General features: G+C 36.6%; 1 protein-coding gene and 1 pseudogene across 1 annotated transcript in view; one reads left to right on the top strand and one right to left on the bottom strand.

Moving 5' to 3' along the window:
- Positions 1–23089, top strand: part of MAP3K5 (mitogen-activated protein kinase kinase kinase 5) — a 233126-nt gene that overhangs the window by 54676 nt on the left and 155361 nt on the right. The window contains exon 2 of the mRNA XM_049788000.1: positions 2752–2891. Coding sequence (XP_049643957.1) covers positions 2769–2891 — 123 coding nt within the window. The 5' untranslated portion in view covers positions 2752–2768. The remainder of the gene's footprint in view (positions 1–2751; positions 2892–23089) is intronic.
- On the bottom strand, positions 4288–4854 carry LOC126029723 (ATP synthase subunit d, mitochondrial-like; annotated as a pseudogene).

Here is a 23089-nt window from a genome sequence, read left to right as displayed (position 1 = left end):
AAAGTTCTTCAGACATACAATCACCTAATTTTTGATAAAGGAGCAAGAAATCCTAAATGGAGCAAGGAAAGCCTCTTCAACAAGTGGTGTTGGCACAACTGGTTAGCCACTTGCAAAAAAGTGAACTCAGATCCCCGGCTAACACCATGTATGAAAGTAAAATCCAAATGGATTAAAGACCTTGATAAGAGATCTGAAACCATTAGGTATATAGATCACCTTGTAGGTAAAACACTCCATGACATTGAGACTAAAGTCATCTTCAATGGGGAAACAGCACTCTCCAAACAAGTGGAAGCACAGATAAACTGTTGGGATTATACTATGCTGAAAAGCTTCTGCACCTCAAAGGAAATAATGCCCAGGATACAAGATCCACTCACTGAGTGGGAAAAACTATTCACCCACTACCCATTAGAAAGGGGCTAATATCCAAAATATACAAGGCACTAACAGAACTTTACAAGAAAAAAAAACCATGTAAGCACATCAAACAATGGGAAGAAGAAATGAACAGACACTTTGATAAAGAAGAAATACAAATGGCCAAAGGGCACATGAAAAAGTGCTCCACATTACTAATCATCAGGGATATGCAAATCAAAATAACTATGAGGTTCCAATTTATGCCACAGAGATTGGTGCACATCACAAAGAATGAGAACAAGCTGTACTGGCGGTGATGTGGAGAGAAAGGAACTCTTATTAACTGCTGGTGGGAATGCCACCTAGTCCAACCTTTATGGAATGTGATATGGAGATTCCTCCAAAAACTGGAAATTGAGTTCCCATAAGATCCAGCAATATCACTCCTGGGATATACTCTAGGAACAGAAAAGCACAATTAAAAAATCCCTTCCTCACACCTTTATTCATTTCAGTGCTGTTTACAATAGCCAGCCTCTGGAAACAACCAAGATGCCCTTCAACAGATGAATGGCTAAAGAAACTGTGGTACATATACACAATGGAATATTATAAAGCTGTCAGAAGAGATGAAGTCATGAAATTTTCCTATACATGGATGGACATGGAATCTATTATGCTGAGTGAAATCAGTTAGAGGGAGATAGACACAGAATAGTCTCACTCATCTATGGGTTTTAGAAAAAGTAAAAGAAATTTTTGCAATAGTCCTCAGAGACAAAGAGAGGAGGGCTGGAAGGTCCAGTTCACGACATGAAGCACAAACATTGGTGAGTGAAGGTAGAGAAATAACTATACTGACAGCTATCATAACAATGTGAATGAATGAAGTAGAAAGCTTTTCTAGATTACAGGTGGGGGTGGGTTGGGGAAGAGGGAGATTTGGGACACTGGTGTTGGGAATGTTGCACTGGTGAAGAGGGTTGTTCTTTACATGACTGAAACCCAACTACAATCATTTGTAATCAAGGTGTTTAAATTAAGATATTATGAAAAGATATTACTATAAAAATAAAAAATATTTGCTAGGATTTCCAAAAAGCTAACTACTTTTAGGACTGGTTGACAGTCTTATTTTTGTTCTGATTCTTATTTTGAAATATCTTCAACTAAAAAGCTGGCAGTTTTTTTTTGTTTTGTTTTGTTTTGTTTTACTATTCTTTATTTAAATGATTTGCCCTTACATTTTTAGCTCTTACTGGTTTTTAATATATTTTGAATTTAAGTTAATATTTCTGGGCATCTGTGGAGATGATGGTGACGTTTTTAACCTATTGAGCCATCCTTTTGTTCCCAAGTACAGTTTTACTTATTTATTGCTCACGTGTGTGTGAGTGTGTATGTTAATTTGTATTTGAATTTCACCGTCTGTTGCTCAGGCTTAACACCTGTCTTTGTACTCAGGTGTAATTCCTGGCAGTGCTCAGTGTTCATATCGAATTGGCTCAGCCATGTTCAAAACAAATGCTTTACCTGCTGTCCTAGCTCTCCAGCCATATATAGTTTTGGTTTGTGAGACACAATGGGTATTTTTAGAACACTGCTCCTTCTAGATCTTGCCTCAGTGTCCCTGTGGTGCTTTTAGGACATGTAGTCCCAAGAATGAACCCCAGACCTCTTGCATGGAAAGCATGTGCTTCTGTCTGTGGAGGCACCTCTTAGGCTAACTAGGTAAAATTTGAACTAAACATCTATCTTTTTATGAAATACTACTGGTGCATTTGTTAACTTTTATTTTTTGTTTTTGTTGATATACATAAATATATTTGATACTAATTTAAATTTTAACATTATAACATTCTACAATTTTTACAGGTTCAAAATTCCTAATATCAGTCACTTTGTACTCCGCATGCATAGTAATATTCTTTTTCTTACTATTTCTACTTACAAATATTAAGAAAATGAATAAAATTTATTGTATATTGATAAACACTAATTTAAAGCTAGTTATAAAAATAGCTCAGTATCAACAAATCCACTTTATTATTTAGAAATCATTTATTATTTATTACTTAATCACTGTTTTCCACATATCTGTTTCTAGGATTTAATGTTGGAATCTAGCAGAGAGCATTTATCCAGCCTACTTGCATTATAAATTCTCCTTAGTGTCCCAGAATTTGTATGATTTCTTTAAAAAATAGTTTTCCTGTATTTTATAAAACCTTTTCTGGATAAAATGTCAAACAAAATTTATTGACAAAGGAGAGATAATACTTATTATTTTCTGATTTCCTTTTTGAATACTAAGGTACTAATTATATATCTTATATACTAATGCCTAATGGGCATTATTTGAGTACTTTTGTTTTTCTTTCTCAGATATTGCTGTTGTGGAGATGAGTGATGCCTTCCGGCAACCATCCTTATTTTACCACCTTGGAGTGAGAGAAAGTTTCAGCATGGCCAACAACATCATCCTCTACTGTGATACTAATGCAGAGTCTTTGCAGTCGCTGAAGGTATTGTCATTGTTACTTAATAATTTAGGTCCCAGAGGTATATGGATACCTCTGTCCCCCAAATTTTCAAGTAGCTTATATTTTTGAAGGGATATTTCATCATTTTGATAAATTTCAGCAGTTACTAACTTAGATATGGAGTTTATCAAAAATTTGTAGAAATTTGATGTTACAAATATTAGAACAGAAAAGCATTGGATTTTGAACTTTAGTTCAAGATGAAGATGGGAGATTTAGGAAATTCTCAGGATACATTCTGGAGAAAGAAGATTGTTGAGTAAGTCAGTCAGACCGCCCCACAGGTCACCTGCAAGTTTCATTGGACACACCTTTTCCAGGGTGCAACTTCAAATCCCACTGAAGATATTTGCAGTGAGAATGCACTGTCTGATTAGCCCAGAAAGTTGTTATTTTCTTCTTTTGGGATATGATATCAATTAGGATATTACAGATAGAAGGGTATATAGCTCAGTGATAAAATACGTGTTTTGTGTGTAACATGGTCCTGGATTTGGTCTTCAGCACCCCCCTAAAACACACACACACAATGAAGGGAGTAATAATAATAATATATTTGCTTATACAATTCAGTATATTTCAATATTATTTTCTTCCTTATTGTAACTTAGTGAGATTATTGCTTTCATCTGAAAAGGCTGCATAAAGGCTTTTGCAAGACTGTCATTTTGAATTGTGTGATTCTTAGAAAAATATTGAACAGTTCAGTGAAATAGTGCTGAGTCTGATCATTCATTTCCTTTTGAAACGTCAGCTAGTTTCTTGTGGCTTATTATTTCCTATATCTCTAGTATTCAAGTTAAAGTAAACTGTGAAATATAGAACTCTAAATCTTAGTCGTATTTCAAATGGATTTGTCAATATTTTTGAAGATCTTTTCCAAAACTTATGGAAAAAATTTAATATTTTGCTTTTATCTAAATATTTAAATTCTATTATATGACTTTCTATCATACTTGCAGTTTCATTTAGAAAATATATTTACTCCTTGCCAGGCATTATCCTATGCATTTATAGTTCTTCCATAATATTCTAAAATAGTTTTAAGAGATGTATCTTCAATCATTATTTCTGTTTTTCTCCTGGAACAAATCTGTAAGCAACTTCTACTTTGGCCAGAGAAAGTTCAATAGTTTGGACACAGTCTTTGCAAGTAGAAGGCCAAGGTATGATCCATTGAACAATAATAGGAACAACCTGAGCACCGAGTGGGGAGTAACAACTAAGCACTGCTGATTGTGCTTCCCCAAATCACATACATAATTTTACCCTTAAACTAATGTAAACTATCTTTTTTACTAATCATTTTTATCTTCTGTTTACAGTACACATCAGCAGATGATGGAGTAAAATGGTTTTTGTTTCATTTTTCTTTAGATTATGTTTAATTTTTTTTCACCACCTCACTCTCTTTAATGTCCAGGGCCAGCCATGTGAGGGGCACATCTACATATTCTCAATGGGCTTGTGTGGTTAGTAGGGGTACTTTTTCTTGTCCAGCTTCGTCTCTGGGAAGGCCTCGTTTAAGTCTTCAATGGTCATCTGCTCAAACGGAATGATGTTCCGCAGTTTCTCCAGCTCCTTCTGGTACTCCTCAATCCTGGTCTTAAAGTTTGCCAAGATTCAGCACAGCTCTTCACATTTTCCTTTTCCTCAGCATCCACCTGTGCAGTAAATTTATCCTCTGGCACTGGCACCTTCAGGGCACTGAACCTTTTCTCGAATTCGTGACCAAGCCAGCCTTTGCCACGTTGACTTTGCAGTATGTCCAGTCGATAGCAGGCGATTTCTCTGGGAGAGTGGCCAACCTAGAGGAGAGGGTCTCGTTCCAGGATTTCAGGGAGTTTGCACTGGCCTTCTGGTTTCAGGGAATGATCTCCCCAAAAGCGATTCAGTTGATGGTTTTCAGAGCAGGTTTTCTTCCAGCCATCCTGAGATCCTTCACCTTCACTGACCTGGGTCAGATTATGTTTAATTTAAGTAAGAAGAGTGCTGAATATTTTTCACTGTATGCTACTTAATTTCTTGGACTTTTGATATATGGAGATTTAATTTTGATCATTTAAATTGACAATTTCTTATATAGACTGTTATGGGGTTTTTTTTGTTTGTTTGTTTGGTTTTTTTTGGCCATCCTAGCGATGCTCAGCAATTACTTCTTGCACTGTACTCAGAAATCGTTCCTGGTTCAGAGGACCATATGAGATGCAGGGAATCAAACCCAGGTCTATCCTGGGTCAGCTGCTTGCAAGACAAACACCCTACTGCTGTGTCTACTCTAATCCCTCATATGGACATTTAAAGAAAATTAATTAGAACTACATTTGAGAGAAGGAAATTAATTTTATCAGAAATTTATAAGGGCATGAAAGCTAACTTAGTTAATTTTCTTTGCCAGCCTTGTATAGACCTTATAAGTATTTTAAAAAGTATTTAAGAAAACTCTTGGTATTTTAAATATACTCACTTATCTTTTTTATAATGGATTGTCACCAAGTACTGAATTATATGCTAAATACTACGTGCTTTACTGCATGTTTCACATGAAATTTTTAAAACATTCCTCTGAGCTATATATTCTATTATTTCCTTTATAGAATGGCAGGCTGAAGCTCAAATAAATCCAGTCATTGCTTTAAAGGTAAAATTTGGACAAAATCTATCCAATCTTAGAACCTGACCCCCTTAATTAAAAAACTTTATTAAAATTCCTTTTAGCTGGGGTGGGAGAGATAGCATGGAGGTAGGGCGTTTGCCTTTCACACAGAAGGACGGTGGCTCGAATCCCGGCATCCCATATGGTCCCCTGTGCCTGCCAGGGTCAATTTCTGAGCATTGAGCCAGGAGTAACCCCTGAGCACTGCCGGGTGTGACCCAAAAACCAAAAATAATTTTTCTTTTAGTTTGAAGCATGTGTTAGTTGTTTTTTAAATTGTCCAATTTCTCCTTATTTTTTTAAAAATAATTATATTCTTTAACTGAATCACCATGAGACATAGTTACAAAATTGTTGATCATAGATGTAAAACCCCTTTCACCAGTGAAACTTTCCTGCCACCAATATTCCCCCATTTCTCTCCTCCCCAACTCCTTGCCTGTCTTTGTGAAAGGAATTCTAATTATCTCACTGTCACTGTCATGGTAGTTGTCAGTACAGTTATTTCTCTAACTACTCTTACCACTCTGTGGTATGCTTCAAATAATGGCTGGTCCTTCTGGCCTCATCTCTGTTGTCTCTGAGTTTTATTACCATACTATCTATTTTTATTAATTTCCACAGATGAGTGAGAATATTATATATCTATGACTCAAACTGATTACATTCATAATAGTCTACATATCCATCCATGTATAAACAAATTTCATGACTTCATTTTTCCTAACAGTTGTGTATATTTTATTGTGTAGTTGTAGTACTGTTTCTTTTTTTTCTTTTTTCTATATATTTTGTTTAAAAACCTTGATTACATACATGATTGTGTTTGGGTTTCAGTCATGTAAAGAACACCACCCATCACCAGTGCAACATTCCCATCACCAATGTCCCAAGTCTCCCTCCTCCCCACCTAACCTCCGCCTGTACTCTAGACAGGCTTTCTATTTCCCTCGTACATTCTCATTATTAGAATAGTTCAAAATGTAGTTATTTCTCTAACTAAACTCATCCCTGTTTGTGGTGAGCTGCATGAGGTGAGCTGTAACTTCTAGCCTTTCTCTCTTTTGTGTCTGAAAATTATTATTGCAAGAGTATCTTTCATTTTTCTTAAAACCCATAGATGAGTGAGACCATTCTGTGTTTCTCTCTCTCTCTCTCTGACTTATTTCACTCAGCATAATAGATTCATGTACATCCACGTATAGCAAAATTTCATGACTTCATCTCTCCTGACAGCTGCATAATATTCCATTGTGTATATGTGCCAGTTTCTTTAGCCATTTGTCTGTTGAAGGGCATCTTAGTTGTTTCCAGAGTCTTTCTATGGTAAATAGTGCTGCAATGAATATAGGTGTAAGGAAGGGATTTTTGTATTGTATTTTTGTGTTCCTAGGGTATATTCCTAGGAGTGGTATAGCTGGATCGTATGGGACCTCAATTTCCAGTTTTTGGAGGAATCTCCATTTCACTTTCCATAAAGGTTGAACTAGACGGCATTCCCACCAGCGGTGGATAAGAGTTCCTTTCTCTCCACATCCCCGCCAACACTGTTTGGTCTCATTCTTTGTGATGTGTGCCAATCTCTGTGGTGTGAGGTGGTATCTCATAGTTGTTTTGATTTGCATCTCCCTGATGATTAGTGATGTGGAGCATTTTTTCATGTGTCTTTTGGCCATTTGTATTTCTTCTTTGTCAAAGTGTCTGTCCATTTCTTCTCCCCATTTTTTGATGGGATTAGATGTTTTTTTCTTGTAAAGTTCTGTCAGTGCCTTGTATATTTTGGAGATTAGCCCTTATCTGATTGGTATTGGGTAAATAGTTTCTCCCACTCAGTGGGTGGCTCTTGTATCCTGGGCGCTATTTCCTTTGAGGTGCAGAAGCTTCTCAGCTTAATATATATTCCCATCTGTTAATCTCTGCTCTCACTTGCTTGGAAAGTGCAGTTTCCTCCTTGAATATGCCTATTTCTTAAGCCATTCATCTGTTGTCTGGCACCTGGGTTGTTTCCAGATTCTAGCTATTGTAAATAGTGCTGCAGTGAACATAGAAGTATAAAGTACATTATTTTTATATTGTGTTTTTGTGTTCCTAGGGTATATCTATAGGAGTGGTATTGTTAGATCATATGAGAGCTCAATTTCTAGGGTTTTGAGGAATATCCATTTGTTTTCCAGAGGGCTGGACTAGATAGCATCCCACCAGCAGTGAATGAGAGTTCCTTTCTCCCCACATTCACACCAGTACTAGTTTTTCTTCTTCTTCTTTTTTTTTTTTTTTTTTTTTTTGTGATGTGGGCCCATTTCTGTGTCATAAGATGATGCCTCATTGATGTTTTGATTTGCATTTCATTGATATTTAATGATATGGAGTATTATTTCTTGTGCCTTTTTGACATCTGTATTTCTTCTTTGAGAAAATATCTGTTCATGTCTTCTCCTAATTTTTTGATGTTAGATGCTTTTTTCATGTTAATTTGTCAGTACCTTGTATGTCTTAGAAATTAACCCCTTATCAAATAGGTATTGGGTGAATAGTTTTTCCCATTTTGTGGGTGACCTTTGTTCCTAGTTACTACTTACTTTGAAGTGCAAAAACATTACAGCTTAATGTAGTCCCATTATTTATTGCTGATTCCACTTGTTTGTTGTATTCTCCTTGAAGATTCCTTTAGTATTAGTGTCATAGAGTATTTTGCCTATGTTTTCTGATATATACCTTATAGTTTCAGGTCTCAAATCAAGGTCTTTAATCCATTTTGATTTGACCTCTGTGCATGGTGTTAGATAGAGGTCTGAGTTCATTTTTGTTTTGCACATACCTTACTAGTTGTCCCAACATCACTTATTAAAGGGCCGTTCTTTGCTCCATTTTGCATTTCTTGCCTCTTTATCAAAGATTAATTGTATGTCTATGAATCATTCTCTGGATACTAACGTTTATTCCATTGATCTGAGGATCTGTCTTTATTCCAATACCACACTGTTTTTAAAGACTATTATTTTACTTTGTAGTACAATTTAAAATTGGGAAAAGTGATGCCTTCCATCTTTTTTCAAAGGTTTGCTTTAGTTATTTTTGGGCATATATTGTTTGAAATAAATTTCAAGAATATTTGATCCACTTGTTTAAAGAATGTCATGAGTATCCTTTGAGGTATTGCTTTAAATTAATACAGTGCTTTAGGAGTATTGCAATTTTAATTATGTTAATTCTTCCAATCCGTGAACAGGGTATATGTCGCCATTTCCTTTTATTTCTTGAAGCAGTGTTTTGTATTTTCTTGTATAGATCCTTCACCTCTTTAGTTAAATTGATTCCAAGGTATTTGTATTCTGAGATACTATTTTTTATTATTATAATAATTTTTATTTTGACCAAAGTGGATTGCATATCTTTCACAGTAATATTTTAGGTACATATTGACATTGAATCAGGGAATTCCCACCACCAAAGTTGTCCTCCCTCCATCCCCGTTGCCGACATGCATCCCATATCCTCCTCCCTTATACCCCGGTTTGCTAGTATAAGTCCACTCTGTATCTAGCTTGTTGTAGATTGCGTATCGATTCAGTTGTCATTGGCTTTGGGTTTGATGTTTAAGTCCTATCATTTTTATTACTACTTAGTGATCATACAACTGTTTGGTCTTGGGACCCTCCATTATTTCCCCCTCAATTTGAGAGGTGGAACAAAATGGTTCAAGTTATGTGGTTCTGTTTGAAGAAAAGAAAAAAATAAAATGGGGTAAAAATCAAACAAGAAAAAATGGGCAGAGTTCTTCTAGAAGCTATAAATTTCAACTTGGAGAAGAAAGGGGAAAAGGAAGAGAAACTCAACAATACAAAAAGAAAAATCAAACAAAAAATCCAAAAAGCACTACAGCAATAAAGACGATCACCACACAATTACCACATTCCTGAAATAAAAACAAAACAAAGCACAAAAAATGAAAACAACAGCAATAACAAAACCAAAAATAATTTGTGTTGCTTCTTTTTTTTTTTTCTGTATAGGCACATTAAATATTTGGGAAATTAGAAAGGAAATTCCCTTGGCCTAAGATACAGGGTTTCTCTACCCTTGAAGTTATTCCCTGTCATGAGAATAACAATAGACTTCATACATGTTCATTTACTCTCCCCTAGGTCCTTTTGTGGTATAAGGAGAACTTCTGCACCTTCATAGATGATAAAAATCAGACCTCTGTAATGGAATTTTTTAAATATTGCAATTTATTTAGATTTCATATAGAGCAGAGGACAATTCAAAAATTCAAAAACTAAACCACTCATTCTATATACATTGGCTATTATTTAGTTCTAAGTTTTCTTTGTTGGCCTTAGAGGACCAACTTTATAAACTCATAGCCTAGAGATAAGACAGTAAAATTCACTACTACTTTTGTTAATTTTCTTTCTTTTTTAAATTTTATTTTATTGAAATCATTGTGATCTTCGAAGTAATTCATAGTTTAATTTAAGATATACAGTGAATCAGGGCCATTCCTACCACAAGTGGGATGATCCCTACCAATCCCTTTACCAGTGATCCCAGAGTGCATCCTATACCACCACCCTTTGCCTTCTGACTTGCCAGTATAACAGGCCCATTTAAGTTTAGATTGTTAAAGTTTCGGTCTCTGGATTCTATTTTGTTGGCTTTGGCTTAGATATTTAGTTATGTCCTTTTCTTCTCCACCAATGCACCTAAGACCCCCATTATTTTTTATCCATTATTCTTAATTTTATAGGAAAATGCATAAATATGAGGTAAATCTGTGTCCCAAGTTTCTATGAAAAAAGTGGGAAGCCCCTATTTAAACCCTATTTAAAAGATAAATAGAGGGGCCGGGCGGTGGTGCTAAAGGTAAGGTGCCTGCCTTGCCTTCGCTAGCTTTGGACGGAACGCGGTTCGATCCCCCGGTGTCCCATATGGTCCCCCAAGCCAGGAGCAACTTCTGAGCGCATAGCCAGGAGTAACCCCTGAGCGTTACCGGGTGTGGCCCAAAAACCAAAAAAAAAAAAGAAAGATAAATAGAAACAGCAAACGTTGGGGAAAATAGAAAGGAAAAACCTTTGGCCTAAAAGAAGAGAGATCTTACCCAGGAAGCACCTTATGGCTATAAGACAAACTGCTGGCTCTGGGCATACTAAGTTGTCTAACTCCAAAGTCTTTCTTCATGGTCCCAGTAAAAGTCCTTCTCAATTACAGTTGTCACAGTCAGGTTTCTGTAATTAGAGATCTTGGTTTTTGCCCAGATCCTATGTCAAAGTCAAGGTATCACCGGATGTCTTCTGGTTTCAACTCACTGTTAGGTGTTGATGCAGGGAACTCTGCCCTAAAAGCAAGTTGCTGTTTCCAAGTCATCAGGATGTCATATGAACCCACTCTGGAGCAAGTCAGTGACAGGACAGCATTCGGGCCTTCCCCAGTAGAAGTCTGATTCCTGGTGCTGGTGCAGGAAACTGTGCTGGTTCCATAGATGGGATCCAAGGTACAGGGGTGAATGGCTATTGTCCTATCATCTGAAGCCTAAATCAAGTCACCATGACACATGGTCAGGGTGAAAGGCCCACTACAATATAAAATTATGAGTTCCTATTGGCATTAGATAAGAGCATGTTTCCATACATAAGATGTGCCTAAGCCATTTTAATATGCCTATGCACATTTCCTTTCTAAAGTCTTTATCAGAGAGGCTATATAGCTGTGATACTAGCTGGGTCTTCAGAACTACTGTCTTCATTCACTAAGTTGGGGGTGGGTTCTGCAATTTTTTCCCATATGATCTCTGTATTGTGGTGATGTTTTGTTTAATGTGTTGTGGTGTGGCTCATTGACTAGAAGAAATGCTTAGACACGGAAGGAAGAGGAGCTGCCACGATATTGGGCACTCTGAAATGTGGTAATAATGGCTCTTCTGTGTCAAAGAGGACTCTGCAACCAGGGTGTTTATCTGCCTCAGTTTCTTGGGACTTTTTCGCTGGGTGGAGCCCATCTGAGGTGGCTGGAAGACCTTTTCCCTTGTCCTAGTGCTTCTCTTTCCCTTGTGGCACACTAACCTGGGGTGAAAATAGTTCTTTTGAGTCAAAAAGAAAACCCTACTGATGGCCTGCCTTTCTGTTTCTGGTTAGTGTAGTGCAGGGGTCTTCAAACTACGGCCCGCGGGCCACATGCGGCCCGGGCCACATGCGGTCTGCAGAGGAGGATGATCCAGCCCTCCAGCACTGAGCGCTGTTTGGTTGCCAAGATACCTGCCAGCATATACACTCAATGTATATCCAAATATCAGGAACCATGCACTCAAAATGGTAACCATCTTTGGTAGCACTTATGCCTGTGAACAGACTTTTTCAAGAATGAAACATCTGCAATCTCCAACCAGATCAAGATTAACTGATGCCCCCTTGCATCACTTGCTATGCTGGCAGTGACAAATATGGAACCGGACATTGACCATCTCTTTAGCCAAAAGCAGGCCCACAGTTCCCATTGAAATACGGGTGTGTGATCTGTTTATTTATAAATGGTTTTCATTTTATTTATATAAGATATGTGCAGTGTGAGTAGGAATTAGTAGCTCATATAGTCCGGCTCTCCATCTCTCTAAGGGATCGTAATCCGGCCCCCACTTTAGAAAGTTTGAAGACCCCTGGTGTAGTGTGTTTTTTAAGAAAAACTTAACAATTAACTTTCAGAGTGGTTCCATGAAATATTCATCTATCCTTTCTTTACTCCCCCTGTTCTACACTGTTGCCATTTCATTCTGTGTATTTATAGCCAGATACATGTCTTAGTTCTACAGATTTTTAACATCTGATTGTTTTTGCAAAGAGAAATAGGTGGCATTTATTCTAAATATGTAGCATGCTTACAATACATCTATATATAACAATGTTTTAAGTTGATATGCAAATACTTCTACATGTGTATATGCTTATAGATATGTTATATCCACATATAATTTAGTTTGCCCATAAGAATAAAATTATTTACTCAAGATAATGTAAGAAATTAAAAAAATTTGCTTAATGCTTAATTTTATTTTTAAATAATATCTTTATTTAAGCACCATTATTACAAACATGTTTGTAGTTGGGATTCAATCATAAAAAGAGCACACCCCCTTCACCGGGGCAACATCTGATTTAGAAAGTGTTTTTAAAATAATTTTCTCCTAGCTTTCCAATAATTTTCTATTAAAGTAGTGTGTTTAAATTTTTATTTCACAGTTGTACCTATTATCCTCTTTATCTACAAAGAGAAGGAAACTATTGTGAAATAAGGCAAGAGAAATTTTACGAAGTACTGAATATTTTTTATTAGCCAGATAAAGTAAAAAATTGAAACATCTCCCTATTCTTATAAGGAAAAGAAAAGTGATATTGCCATTTATCTCACTCCACTTCTGATATTTTTGACTTCTGGAAAGTACAGTTCCAACTATTTAATTTATACTACTGCTCTATGTTAAAGAGAACAGTTTTTCTTCAATAGCGCATTCTCAGAAAGAGGTAAAAGGAAAGAAATGAACATTGAGCAATTATAAAAAATAATTGAGTAAATGTAAACCTGTTCTAGCTTTTCCATATAAAAATATATTTAGAATTTCAGTGATTTTTGTACTTGCAGTGAAATGTGTGTTTTTAACATTAATTACTATATCATATTAATGAATATTTATTATTGAAGTATCACTGCAATTTGAAAAAAGTGATTTTCCCAGTACCATAGTTATAATTTTTGTGTGTTTTTCACAGTTTTATTGAAATAAAAGAATGTTTTGGTGTCTGTTAATATATATCAATGGGAGTATGCTCAGATTTGCATTTGATTGAGAATAAGGAATTGTAGGAAGAATTATTTTCTGATTTGTTTATGCATTAAAGAAATTCTTAGACCTTCCTTTGTGTCTCAGTAAATGGAGAATAAGTCTGGAAATGGTCAACCTGTTCTTTTATGGTGCCAGGGAACTTTCCACTCAGTTGTGGGTAATAAAATCAGGCCTCTTGGTATTTGCACAGGTCATAGGATGGAGCCTAGGAAGAGTCTTTCTTTACTGTTCTAGAAGTTCTGTTTCATCACTGTTGTTTTAATCAGTTTTTTGCAACTGGTGGTCTTGGTTTTTGCACCAATCCTAGGGCAAAGCCTAGGATAGAGTCTTTTATTATGTTTTCAGACAGTCTTCTCAGTTGCAGTTTTCTCAGTCAGACCTCTAGAATTAGGGATCTTGGTTGTTGTACAGATGCTGTCTAATTACATGGAGTCTAAATTGGGTCAACATGACATGTGTTCAGGGTGGGAGGTGCCCCTCTATTGTAAAATGTAGATAAGAGCTTGTTTTTATACATTAAAATTTCCCCTTTTTTACTTTGCCTTTGTAAAAAAGATATGCTGCTATATTATATTGCTGGTGCATTTGGGAGTGAGAATGTCAGGCTACACCATTTCTGTGCCCTGGTTTGACCTGAGCTTTTATCATCAGGAGCAATTTCTGAGAGCATAGCCACTAGTAACCCCTGAGCGTCACCAGGTGTGGCCCAAAAAGAAAAAAAGGACTTGGGAGAAATGATCTTATCAACTAGCAAGTGATGTGTAAAGTTAGAAAGTTGTTTGAGTAAATATTTTTGTCTATACAAGAGATTTCTTTGTATATAATATCTTTACCCATAATTCTATGATTCTTTCCCATTTACAGTCTGTAGTACCCTCTCTTTCTTCTTGCCATTCCCACTCACTTTAAACAATACTGGTTATAACAAGAAAGCAAGACAAATGACTATCAGAATATCAACTCTCATAAGTGCAATGTTTATATTCTTTTTTTTTTTTTGGTATTTCAGGCCACACCCGTTAGATGCTCAGGGGTTACTTCTGGCTGCTCGCTCAGAAATTGCCCCTGGCTTGGGGGGACCATATGGGACGCCGGGGGATCGAACCGTGGAACCGTGGTCCTTTCCTTGGCTAGCCCTTGCAAGGCAGACACCTTGCCTCTAGCGCCACCTCGCAGGCCCCAATGTTTATATTCTTAATGCCAAGGCTCTAGAGCAGGGGTCTCAAACTCGCGGCCCGCGGGCCATTTGCAGTCCTCCATACAACATTTTGTGGCCCTGCCCTAGAGGAATCCTTTTTTTGTTTTGTTTTGTTTTAATTGTTTGGGTCACACCCCGCAATGTTCAAGGCTTACTACTGACTTTGCACTCAAGGATCATCCCGACTTTGCCTCCTGTGGCTCGCAAGTAAATTGAGTTTGAGACCCCTGCTCTAGAGAGTAGGAACTTGCTCTGGTATTGAAGATTTTGTCACTACCTCTGAAAAGGTCCTGTCTTAAATGCAATTTGGCAGAGTCTCACAATGTCAAGTGAACAACATCAGCAGAATTTGACAATTATTTCTCTAGATGTTACTGTTAAAATAAGCACCTATCATGTTAAAGGGAATATAATAAGGATGTTGACAATAATATTAACTCCCCCACAAAATGATTTAATAAATATCTACCATCAAAAGAATCAATAACATGATTTATTCACTTAATGAACTATTATAGAGGATTTAAGATTAACTTGGGGGCCCGGAGAGATAGCACAGCAGCGTTTGCCTTGCAAGCAGCCGATCCAGGACCAAAGGTGGTTGGTTCGAATCCCGGTGTCCCATGTGGTCCCCATGCCTGCCAGGAGTAACCCTTGAGCACTGCCGGGTGTGGCCCAAAAACCAAAAAAAAAAAAAGAAACCAAAAACAAAAAAAAAACTTGGATTTTATGTCATCAATATATCACAAAACAATGGAAGTCATGTTAAGTTTGATATATAAACAACAAATTCAAATAGTTAAACATTTAGAGGTGATTGTAATAGAGTTAATTTGGAAGGGGGGTGCAGGAGGCTTCAACTATTACTGTAGTATTTCTCTTTGTAGGAGATAGAGACCTACCTATCAGATTATTTTCATACTTTATGATCTGAAGTGATAGTTGCTATTTCAAGATTTCTCTTAAAAATAGAATGTAAATGGACACACTAGGCAAAGGGTATTTAAAGAAGTTGATTGCACAGTTATAGAATCCCTGGGGTCTGGGAAAGGATTTGAGTTTATAGAATTCTATTTTCTTTGCTGTTAGATGTATTAGGGCTTTGTAAGAGTTTTCTTATATATGATCAAGTAAGCTCTAGTTTTTCCCCTTTTCATTCTTTTTTCACCCTCTCTCTTTTCTACTTACTACTTCTACTTCTTACTACCATTTTATTAAAGGGAGAGGGAATATATGCCCCACTGTGAGTGAGAAATGTCACCATTTCAGAGTTGGTAATTCTGATAACCAGATCATTTATTTGTAGAGTTTTCATTGTATGCCCTTGAAGATAGATCTCTTAAGGAGCAAGGAGGTATTCTGCTACATACAGGAATGCATCCAAAGGGTTTCTGACTTCCACCAAAATGGAGAAAGATTATTGAATTCTATTCCCTTTTCCTCACTATAAACAAGTGATTGTTCCTGGAAACTTTCCACAATATTGAATCCTTTAGAATGCTTTCTTAAAATTATTATTGCAGTATGTGTAAAATTAACTATGAAGATTTTATTAGAGAAATACCTACGTACTCTTAAATATTATGATATGATTAGATATTATTGGAACTGATAACCAAATAGAAAAAGCTTATTATGGTAATGGAAATGAATTTTAAGAAGCTGATATTAGGGGCCATTTTGAACGTTTGTATAAAATACATTTGTGGGCATCTCAGCCTAGTTTATTTTATTTTTTTTTGGTGGGGGGTGCAGTTTGGGCCACACCCAGAATTGCTCAGATCTTAGTCCTGGCACTGCCTCAGGGATCATTCTTGGCAGGCTCAGGGGACCATATGGGTTGCTGGAGATCAAAATGAAGTCCGCAGTATGGAAGATAAGTGACTCTTCTTGTACTATCACTATGGCCCCCTCATGCCAGTTTAAAGACTTTTATCTAATATAAATAGAGTTATTTCCAAAATATATTTATCAGTATATGAAACAAATTAATAGGGGAGAAGAAGAGAGTGTAGTATTTCTCTTAGGACTACTTTATAGCTTTGGTTTAACTTAATCTGATTTGGGGTAAAGGCTTTAATTGATATTATATATACTGCCCATGATCATGAGCACAGGTACAAAATATTTCATTTTGACAATAAAATTATATTGTATATAACTTTAAAATGTTTAAATTGCTTTCATGGTTTTATGTAATCTTTAAAAACAACTCAATAGAACAAATGAACAAATACAACAAAAGGAAAATAAACATTTAGATTAGATAAGGCATTTAGATTAGATAAGAAGGGAAGGAGGTGTGGTGGTGGGTCAGTCACATGAAAGGGACCCACTGTTCTGTGATGGCTTGAAACTAAAATTCTTGTGGTGAAACTAAAACACTGCATAGTATAAATATTGATTTAAAGGCTTTATACCTACAGCCTATTAGATGTTATAAAACAATATTATATAATATTTTTATTTTTTTATTTATGTATTTATTTTTTGGTTTTGAGTCACACCCGGCAGTGCTCAGGGGTTACTCCTGGCTCTACACTCAGAAATCATTCCTGGCAGGCTCGAGGGACCATATCGGATGCCAGGATTCGAACCACCATCCTTCACATGCAAGGCAAACACCTTACCTCCATGCTATCTCTCCAGCCCCCTATATAATATTTATATATAAAATGATATAAATTTGGGCCCGGAGAGATAGCACAGCGGCGTTTGCCTTGCAAACCCCTGAGCACCGCCGGGTGTGGCCCAAAAAAAAAAGATATAAATTTAAGATAATGAGACATTACTATATAGAATAGGCAATTGCCCAATATATAATGGAACACAGTTAGACTTAGTGATACATATTGCTGGTAAGTATCAAAGCAAGGCTAGGTTCTGTATTCCTGCATTCAACATCAGTTATAGTTCCCTCTAAATGTCTTCACAGATTTCTTTTGTGCTGTGAAAATACAAATGATCAGGTTTTGCTAGTCTATCAAGGTTTTTTTTTTTTCAACTTTATATTTTCTGTCAATTTCCCAGATGTTAGCAAATGTGACCCAAAAATCACAAAGATGTGGAGTGTTTTTCCTGAGATAGTTCACCATTATTTTGGCAGCCTGTAGAAGGATAAAAGGGAGTCCCACCTTTTCAATTATGCTTAAAATATTTACAGAAGCCTGTGTGATACTACCTTAGTCATCCCTGAAGCTCTGAAATTCGGTAATTGAGTAGAGCTGGGGAGTAGTAAAATACCAATTTATATCGCCAGTTTTAGTAGAAATTTTGCCAAGTTCTCCAGAACAGAAAGAGGGATTGGAAGGGAAGAAGACTCAGAAGATCGCCAGCTGGCATCGTGTTCTTTTTCTGGCCAAGAACTTCCAGCCTGCTTCTTTCGTTCCTTGCAGGAAACATCTCCTGCTTTTTAGTTCTACTTCTTTTATCCTGAGTCAGTTTGACTTGGTAACCCACACAAGCTGTTCCCACTTCCTTCCTCTGGTAGTAATAATTACAGTTTAGGCAAACAATTGACCAATTTTGGAGACATTCTGTCTATTTGTTCTTAAAATTATCTTCTCACAGTTGTATTGTCCCAAATTGCCACCAAAATATAATTGTTTGAGGTTGGAAAGATAGTACAGAGAATAGAGCACTTGTCCTCATGTAACGGACCCAGCTTCAATGCATAGTGCCCCATTTGGTCCCCCGAAGTGCCTCTAGGAGTGATCCTTGAGCTCACCAGGATTAAGCCTCCAGGATGCCTACTGTAACCCGCAAACAAACAAGTAGATCATTGTCTTTCCTAGAAACCTAGAATTGATTGCCTCTTGTCTTAGTTTTCTGTTTAGTTGTCAAAGGAAATCAAAAGAATTTTTTTCTTGGATGTTTCTGTTATTTAGAGCCAAGGGGCATTGCTTTCCAAAGGCTCTCAAAAATGTCAAACCAGAATGTAATTGTAGTGGAATGATGCATGTTTAGAAATATTTTGCTTGTATGAACTGGAATTTATATACATGTTTATATTATATATAACATATATGGCATATATACATGTAAATATATATATATATATATTGGGTTTGGGGTTATGTCTAGTGGTGCTCAGGGGTTATTCCTGGCTGTGCACTCAGAAATTATTTCTTGCGGGCTCTAGGGACATATGGATGCTGGGGATCAAACCTGGATTGACTGTGTGCAAGGCAAATGCCCTATCTGCTGTGCTATCACTTCAGCCCCCAGAATGTATTTTGATTTGATCTTTATATGTCTAGGCACTTTAGATGAGAAAGTTTCACAAATTAATGTGAAATATAGAAGTTGGTATTATATACTTATTTCTTTATTTTTATTTCAATACCTTTAGTACAAATTAAATCTTCACTATTCCACTACAATGGTTAGATAGTCTTGAGGGATAGTTTACACTTTATGTGTAATGAGCAAAATTATGCAAAGAAGACCTTTCCTTTAAAAGCTGATACTTCACTTCAGGGTACAATATCAACTGTGAGTAGTTTGTCTCCTTAAGAAAATAATGTGCAGGCCAACTTGTAGGATGATTGCAAGATAGTGACTATCAAAATGGGAGTCAGCCCAGAAACAGCAGTAGCCAATTATGAATCCCTCATAAAGGACAGTAATACCCCAAAAGCTTTCTATAAATGTTCAGTGATGATGGTGCTCAAGAAGTGCATTGAATTGGTGTATACTGGTGCCATGGTCATTAAAAATTGAGATGTTCAATTTTTTCAAAATTATCAGATACTGAAAAATAATTGAAATGCGCACAAAATTATTTTTCCAGTTTATACTTAAGTGATCTTTTCTTTTTCTGTCTCTGAGAAGTATCACATAGAATATTTTACAAAATAAGATGATAATGTGCTAAAGTATACAACAAATTATTATCCCCTTTGACATAGCAAGAATCAATTTTTATCCTTGTACTGAAAGAGTGGTTGTAAGATAACTATTTTTTTAATTTAACACTGTGGTTACAAGGTTGTTCATAATACAGTTTTTCCCTCACAAATAAAGTTGTTCATGATTGAGTTATAGTCACAAGATGTACAACCTTCACCAGTACACTTTTCCCACTACCAGTGTCATCAGTTTCCCCTCTCACCTTCCCTTATGCCCTCTTCTCTCCCACCAACTCTCCTCCACCTGCTTCTGGGGTAGGTGCTTTATTTGTCTCTTTTATATTCTCTCTTTCTCTCTCTCTCTCTCTCTCTCTCTCTCTCTCTCTCTCTCTCTCTCTCTCTCTCTCTCTCTCTCTCGCTCGCTCGCGCGCTCTCTCTCTCTCCCTCTCTCCCTCTCCCCCCACTCTTCTTTCTTGGCACTGTGGTTTGTACTACTGTTAATGAAAGAGTGTCATGCATATCAGTTTGTTCCCTTTCAGCACCCAGTTCTTGTCCAGAGTGATCAGTTCCAACTCTCACTTTCATAGTAGACCCTTCTTTATTCTAACTGCACTCTCTGCTCTGTGGCAAGTTTCCTACCATGGACTGGTCCTCCTCATCTCTATTGTCTCTGGATATCATCTTTACACTGTCTTTTATTTTCCTTATATCCCAAAGATGAGTGAGGTTATTCTGTTTATCTCTCTCCCTCTGACACATTTCACTTCATAATAATCACCATATTCATCCATGTATAAACAAATTTCATGACTTCATTTTCCTACTGGCTGCATAGTATTTCATTGTATAGATGTACCACAGTTTCTTTAGCGATGCATCTATTGTTGGGCAGTTGGATTGCTTCCAAAATCTGGCTACTGTAATTAGTACTGTGATGAACATTGGAGTACAGAGGGCATTTTTGTATTATATTTTTGTGTTCCTAAGGTATATCCCTAGTAGCAGTATTGCTGGAATTGTTTCTTCTGTGTCTTGTGTGTGATGTCTCCTAATATAATATGGACTCTCCTAATAATGGACATTTCAAATAATTACTCTTTAAAGACTTTGTGGAAAACCCACCCAAGTATCTCTGAGATCCTGAAGAGCACCTCCAGATGTGCATTGAAGCTTTTATGTGCCTGTTTTGAAATGCCAGAATACCCATGGGCACACATCTCAGAAGGCATTATGAGAATTGACAGTACAATTAAACTTTTAAATCTCATTATACAGTCTTATTTTAATTATCTATGTTAGAAAGGTAGTTAATAGCATTCAGTTTGTTGCTTTAAAAGAAGATTGGTGGGGTCAGAGAGATAGCATGGAGGTGAAGCATTTGCCTTTCATGCAGAAGGTCATTGGTTCGAATCCTGGTATCCCATATGGTCCCCTGAGCCTGCCAGGAGCAATTTCTGAGTGTGGTAACCCCTGAGCACTGCTGGGTTTGACCCCAAAACCAATAAAATAAAACAAACAAACAAAAAAGATTGGTGATTTTTTAATAAGTTAAGTATCATAAACCAGGTTTGATAGTCCTTTTTCATTTTGTGCCAGTGGAATGGAATGTTTTATATTTCTTTATGTGTCAAGGTGATGCTTCAAAATGTCAGTTGCTTTAAAATTAAGTCACCTCTTAAAAGGCCAAAATTTACCTCATTGTACATTTAATATTTGTCAGCACATTCTTTAAGTTTGCGGTATTACGTTTCTATAAAACTTTATTTTCAAAACTACTCACATGGTACTGTATTGTTTGTTTTTATACCCCAGATAATATCACCTTGACTTTTCTGGGTTTTGTACTTTATTATAGTTGTGCATCATTACAGCTTTTTAAATGTAATCTCTCCCCTTACAGATATCTACAAGAAATATCAACATAAATTTAACTTAAGTTGAATGATTTTGAAACCTATAAAAAAAAGAAAAAAATGCAATTCCCCATAAGTTAAAAAATTGTATATTGTATTTGTAGTAGTATGTGGATAAAATTTATAGGAAATACAAGTCAAGTTATGTCAAGTTCTAATCCTATTGTAGAAAGATGGAAGGATTGAAAATAAATTACTTTTCCTCCACAAAAATACAGCAATATCCCTCAGCTAACACCATGCACAAAGGTAAAATTCAAATGGATTAAAGACCTTGATATCAGGCCTGAAACCATATGATATATAGAACAACATACACTTCATGACATTGAGACTAAAGGCACCTTCAAGGAGGCAACAGCACACTCCAAACAAGTGGAAGCAGAGATAAACAGATGGAAATATATTAAGCTGATAATTCTTCTGCACCTCAAAGGAAATAGTGCCCAGGATACAAGAGCCACCCACTGAGTGGGAGAAACTATTCAACCAATACCTATCAGATAAGGAGCTAATATCCAAAACATGTAAGGCATTGACAGAACTTTACAAGAAAGAAAATCTAACACCATCAAAAAATGGGGAGAAGAAATGGACAGACACTTTGACAAAGAAGAAATACAAATGGCCAAAAGACACATGAAAAAATGCTCCACATCACTAATGATCAGGGAGATGCAAATCAAAACAGCAAGGTACCATCTCACACCACAGAGACTGGTGCACATCACAAAGAATGAGAACAAGCAGTGCTGGTGAGGATGTGGAGAGAAAGGAATTCTTATCCACTGCTGGTAGGAATGCTGTCTAGGCCAGCCTTTATGGAAAACCATATGGAGATTCCTCCCAAACCTGGAAATGGAGCTCCCATTTGATCCAGCTATACCATGCTTAGTAATATACCCTAGAACACAAAAATACAATTCAAAAATCTCTTCCTCACACCTATATTCATTGCAGCACTATTTACAAAAGCCAGACTGGAAACAACCAAAATGCCCTACAACAGATGAATGGCTAAAGAAACTGTGCTACGTATACACAGTGGAATATAATGTAGCCATCAAGAGAAATAAAGTCATGAAATTTTCCTATACATGGTTGTACATGGAATCTGTTATGATGAATGAAATAAGACAGTGGGGGAAAGATAGACATAGAATAGGCTCACTCATCTATGGGTTCTAAAAAAAATTAAAGGCATTATTTTAATAATCCCAGATACAATAGAGTTAAGGGCCAGAAGGACCAGCTCACAGTATGAAGCTCACCACAAAGAGTGGTGTAGGCTATTAGGGAAATAACTACACTAACAACTAGCATGCCAATGTTAATGAATTAGAGAAGTAGAATGCCTGTCTCAAATACAGGCAGGGCTGGGGGAGGTGGATGGGGGTCAGTGGTGGTGGGAAGGTTGCACTGGTGGACGGGGGTGTTCTGTTTATGTTGAAACCAACTACAATCATGCTTGTAATTATGGTGTTTAAATAAAGATTTTATAAAAGAAAAAATATACAGCAACACATATCCATTACATTCTGTACACCATTAATAATAGTTAATGAGGAGTGAGTCAAAACTGACAATCAGGGATGCTAGGCAGAGTGCTGGCTCCTTTGTGGAGGAATCTGCCCAGCTGTGAGATTGCCTACTGGGAGAAGCTGAAGGTACCTGTTGGCTTTGTACATTTCTCTTTTCTGATCTCCTGAAGCTCTATTCAGAGGGCTAG

Source organism: Suncus etruscus, chromosome 15 (genome assembly GCF_024139225.1).
Source record: "Suncus etruscus isolate mSunEtr1 chromosome 15, mSunEtr1.pri.cur, whole genome shotgun sequence".
In the NCBI taxonomy this organism is placed as follows: Eukaryota; Metazoa; Chordata; class Mammalia; order Eulipotyphla; family Soricidae; genus Suncus; species Suncus etruscus.
This window is presented reverse-complemented; position numbering and strand designations above follow the sequence as displayed.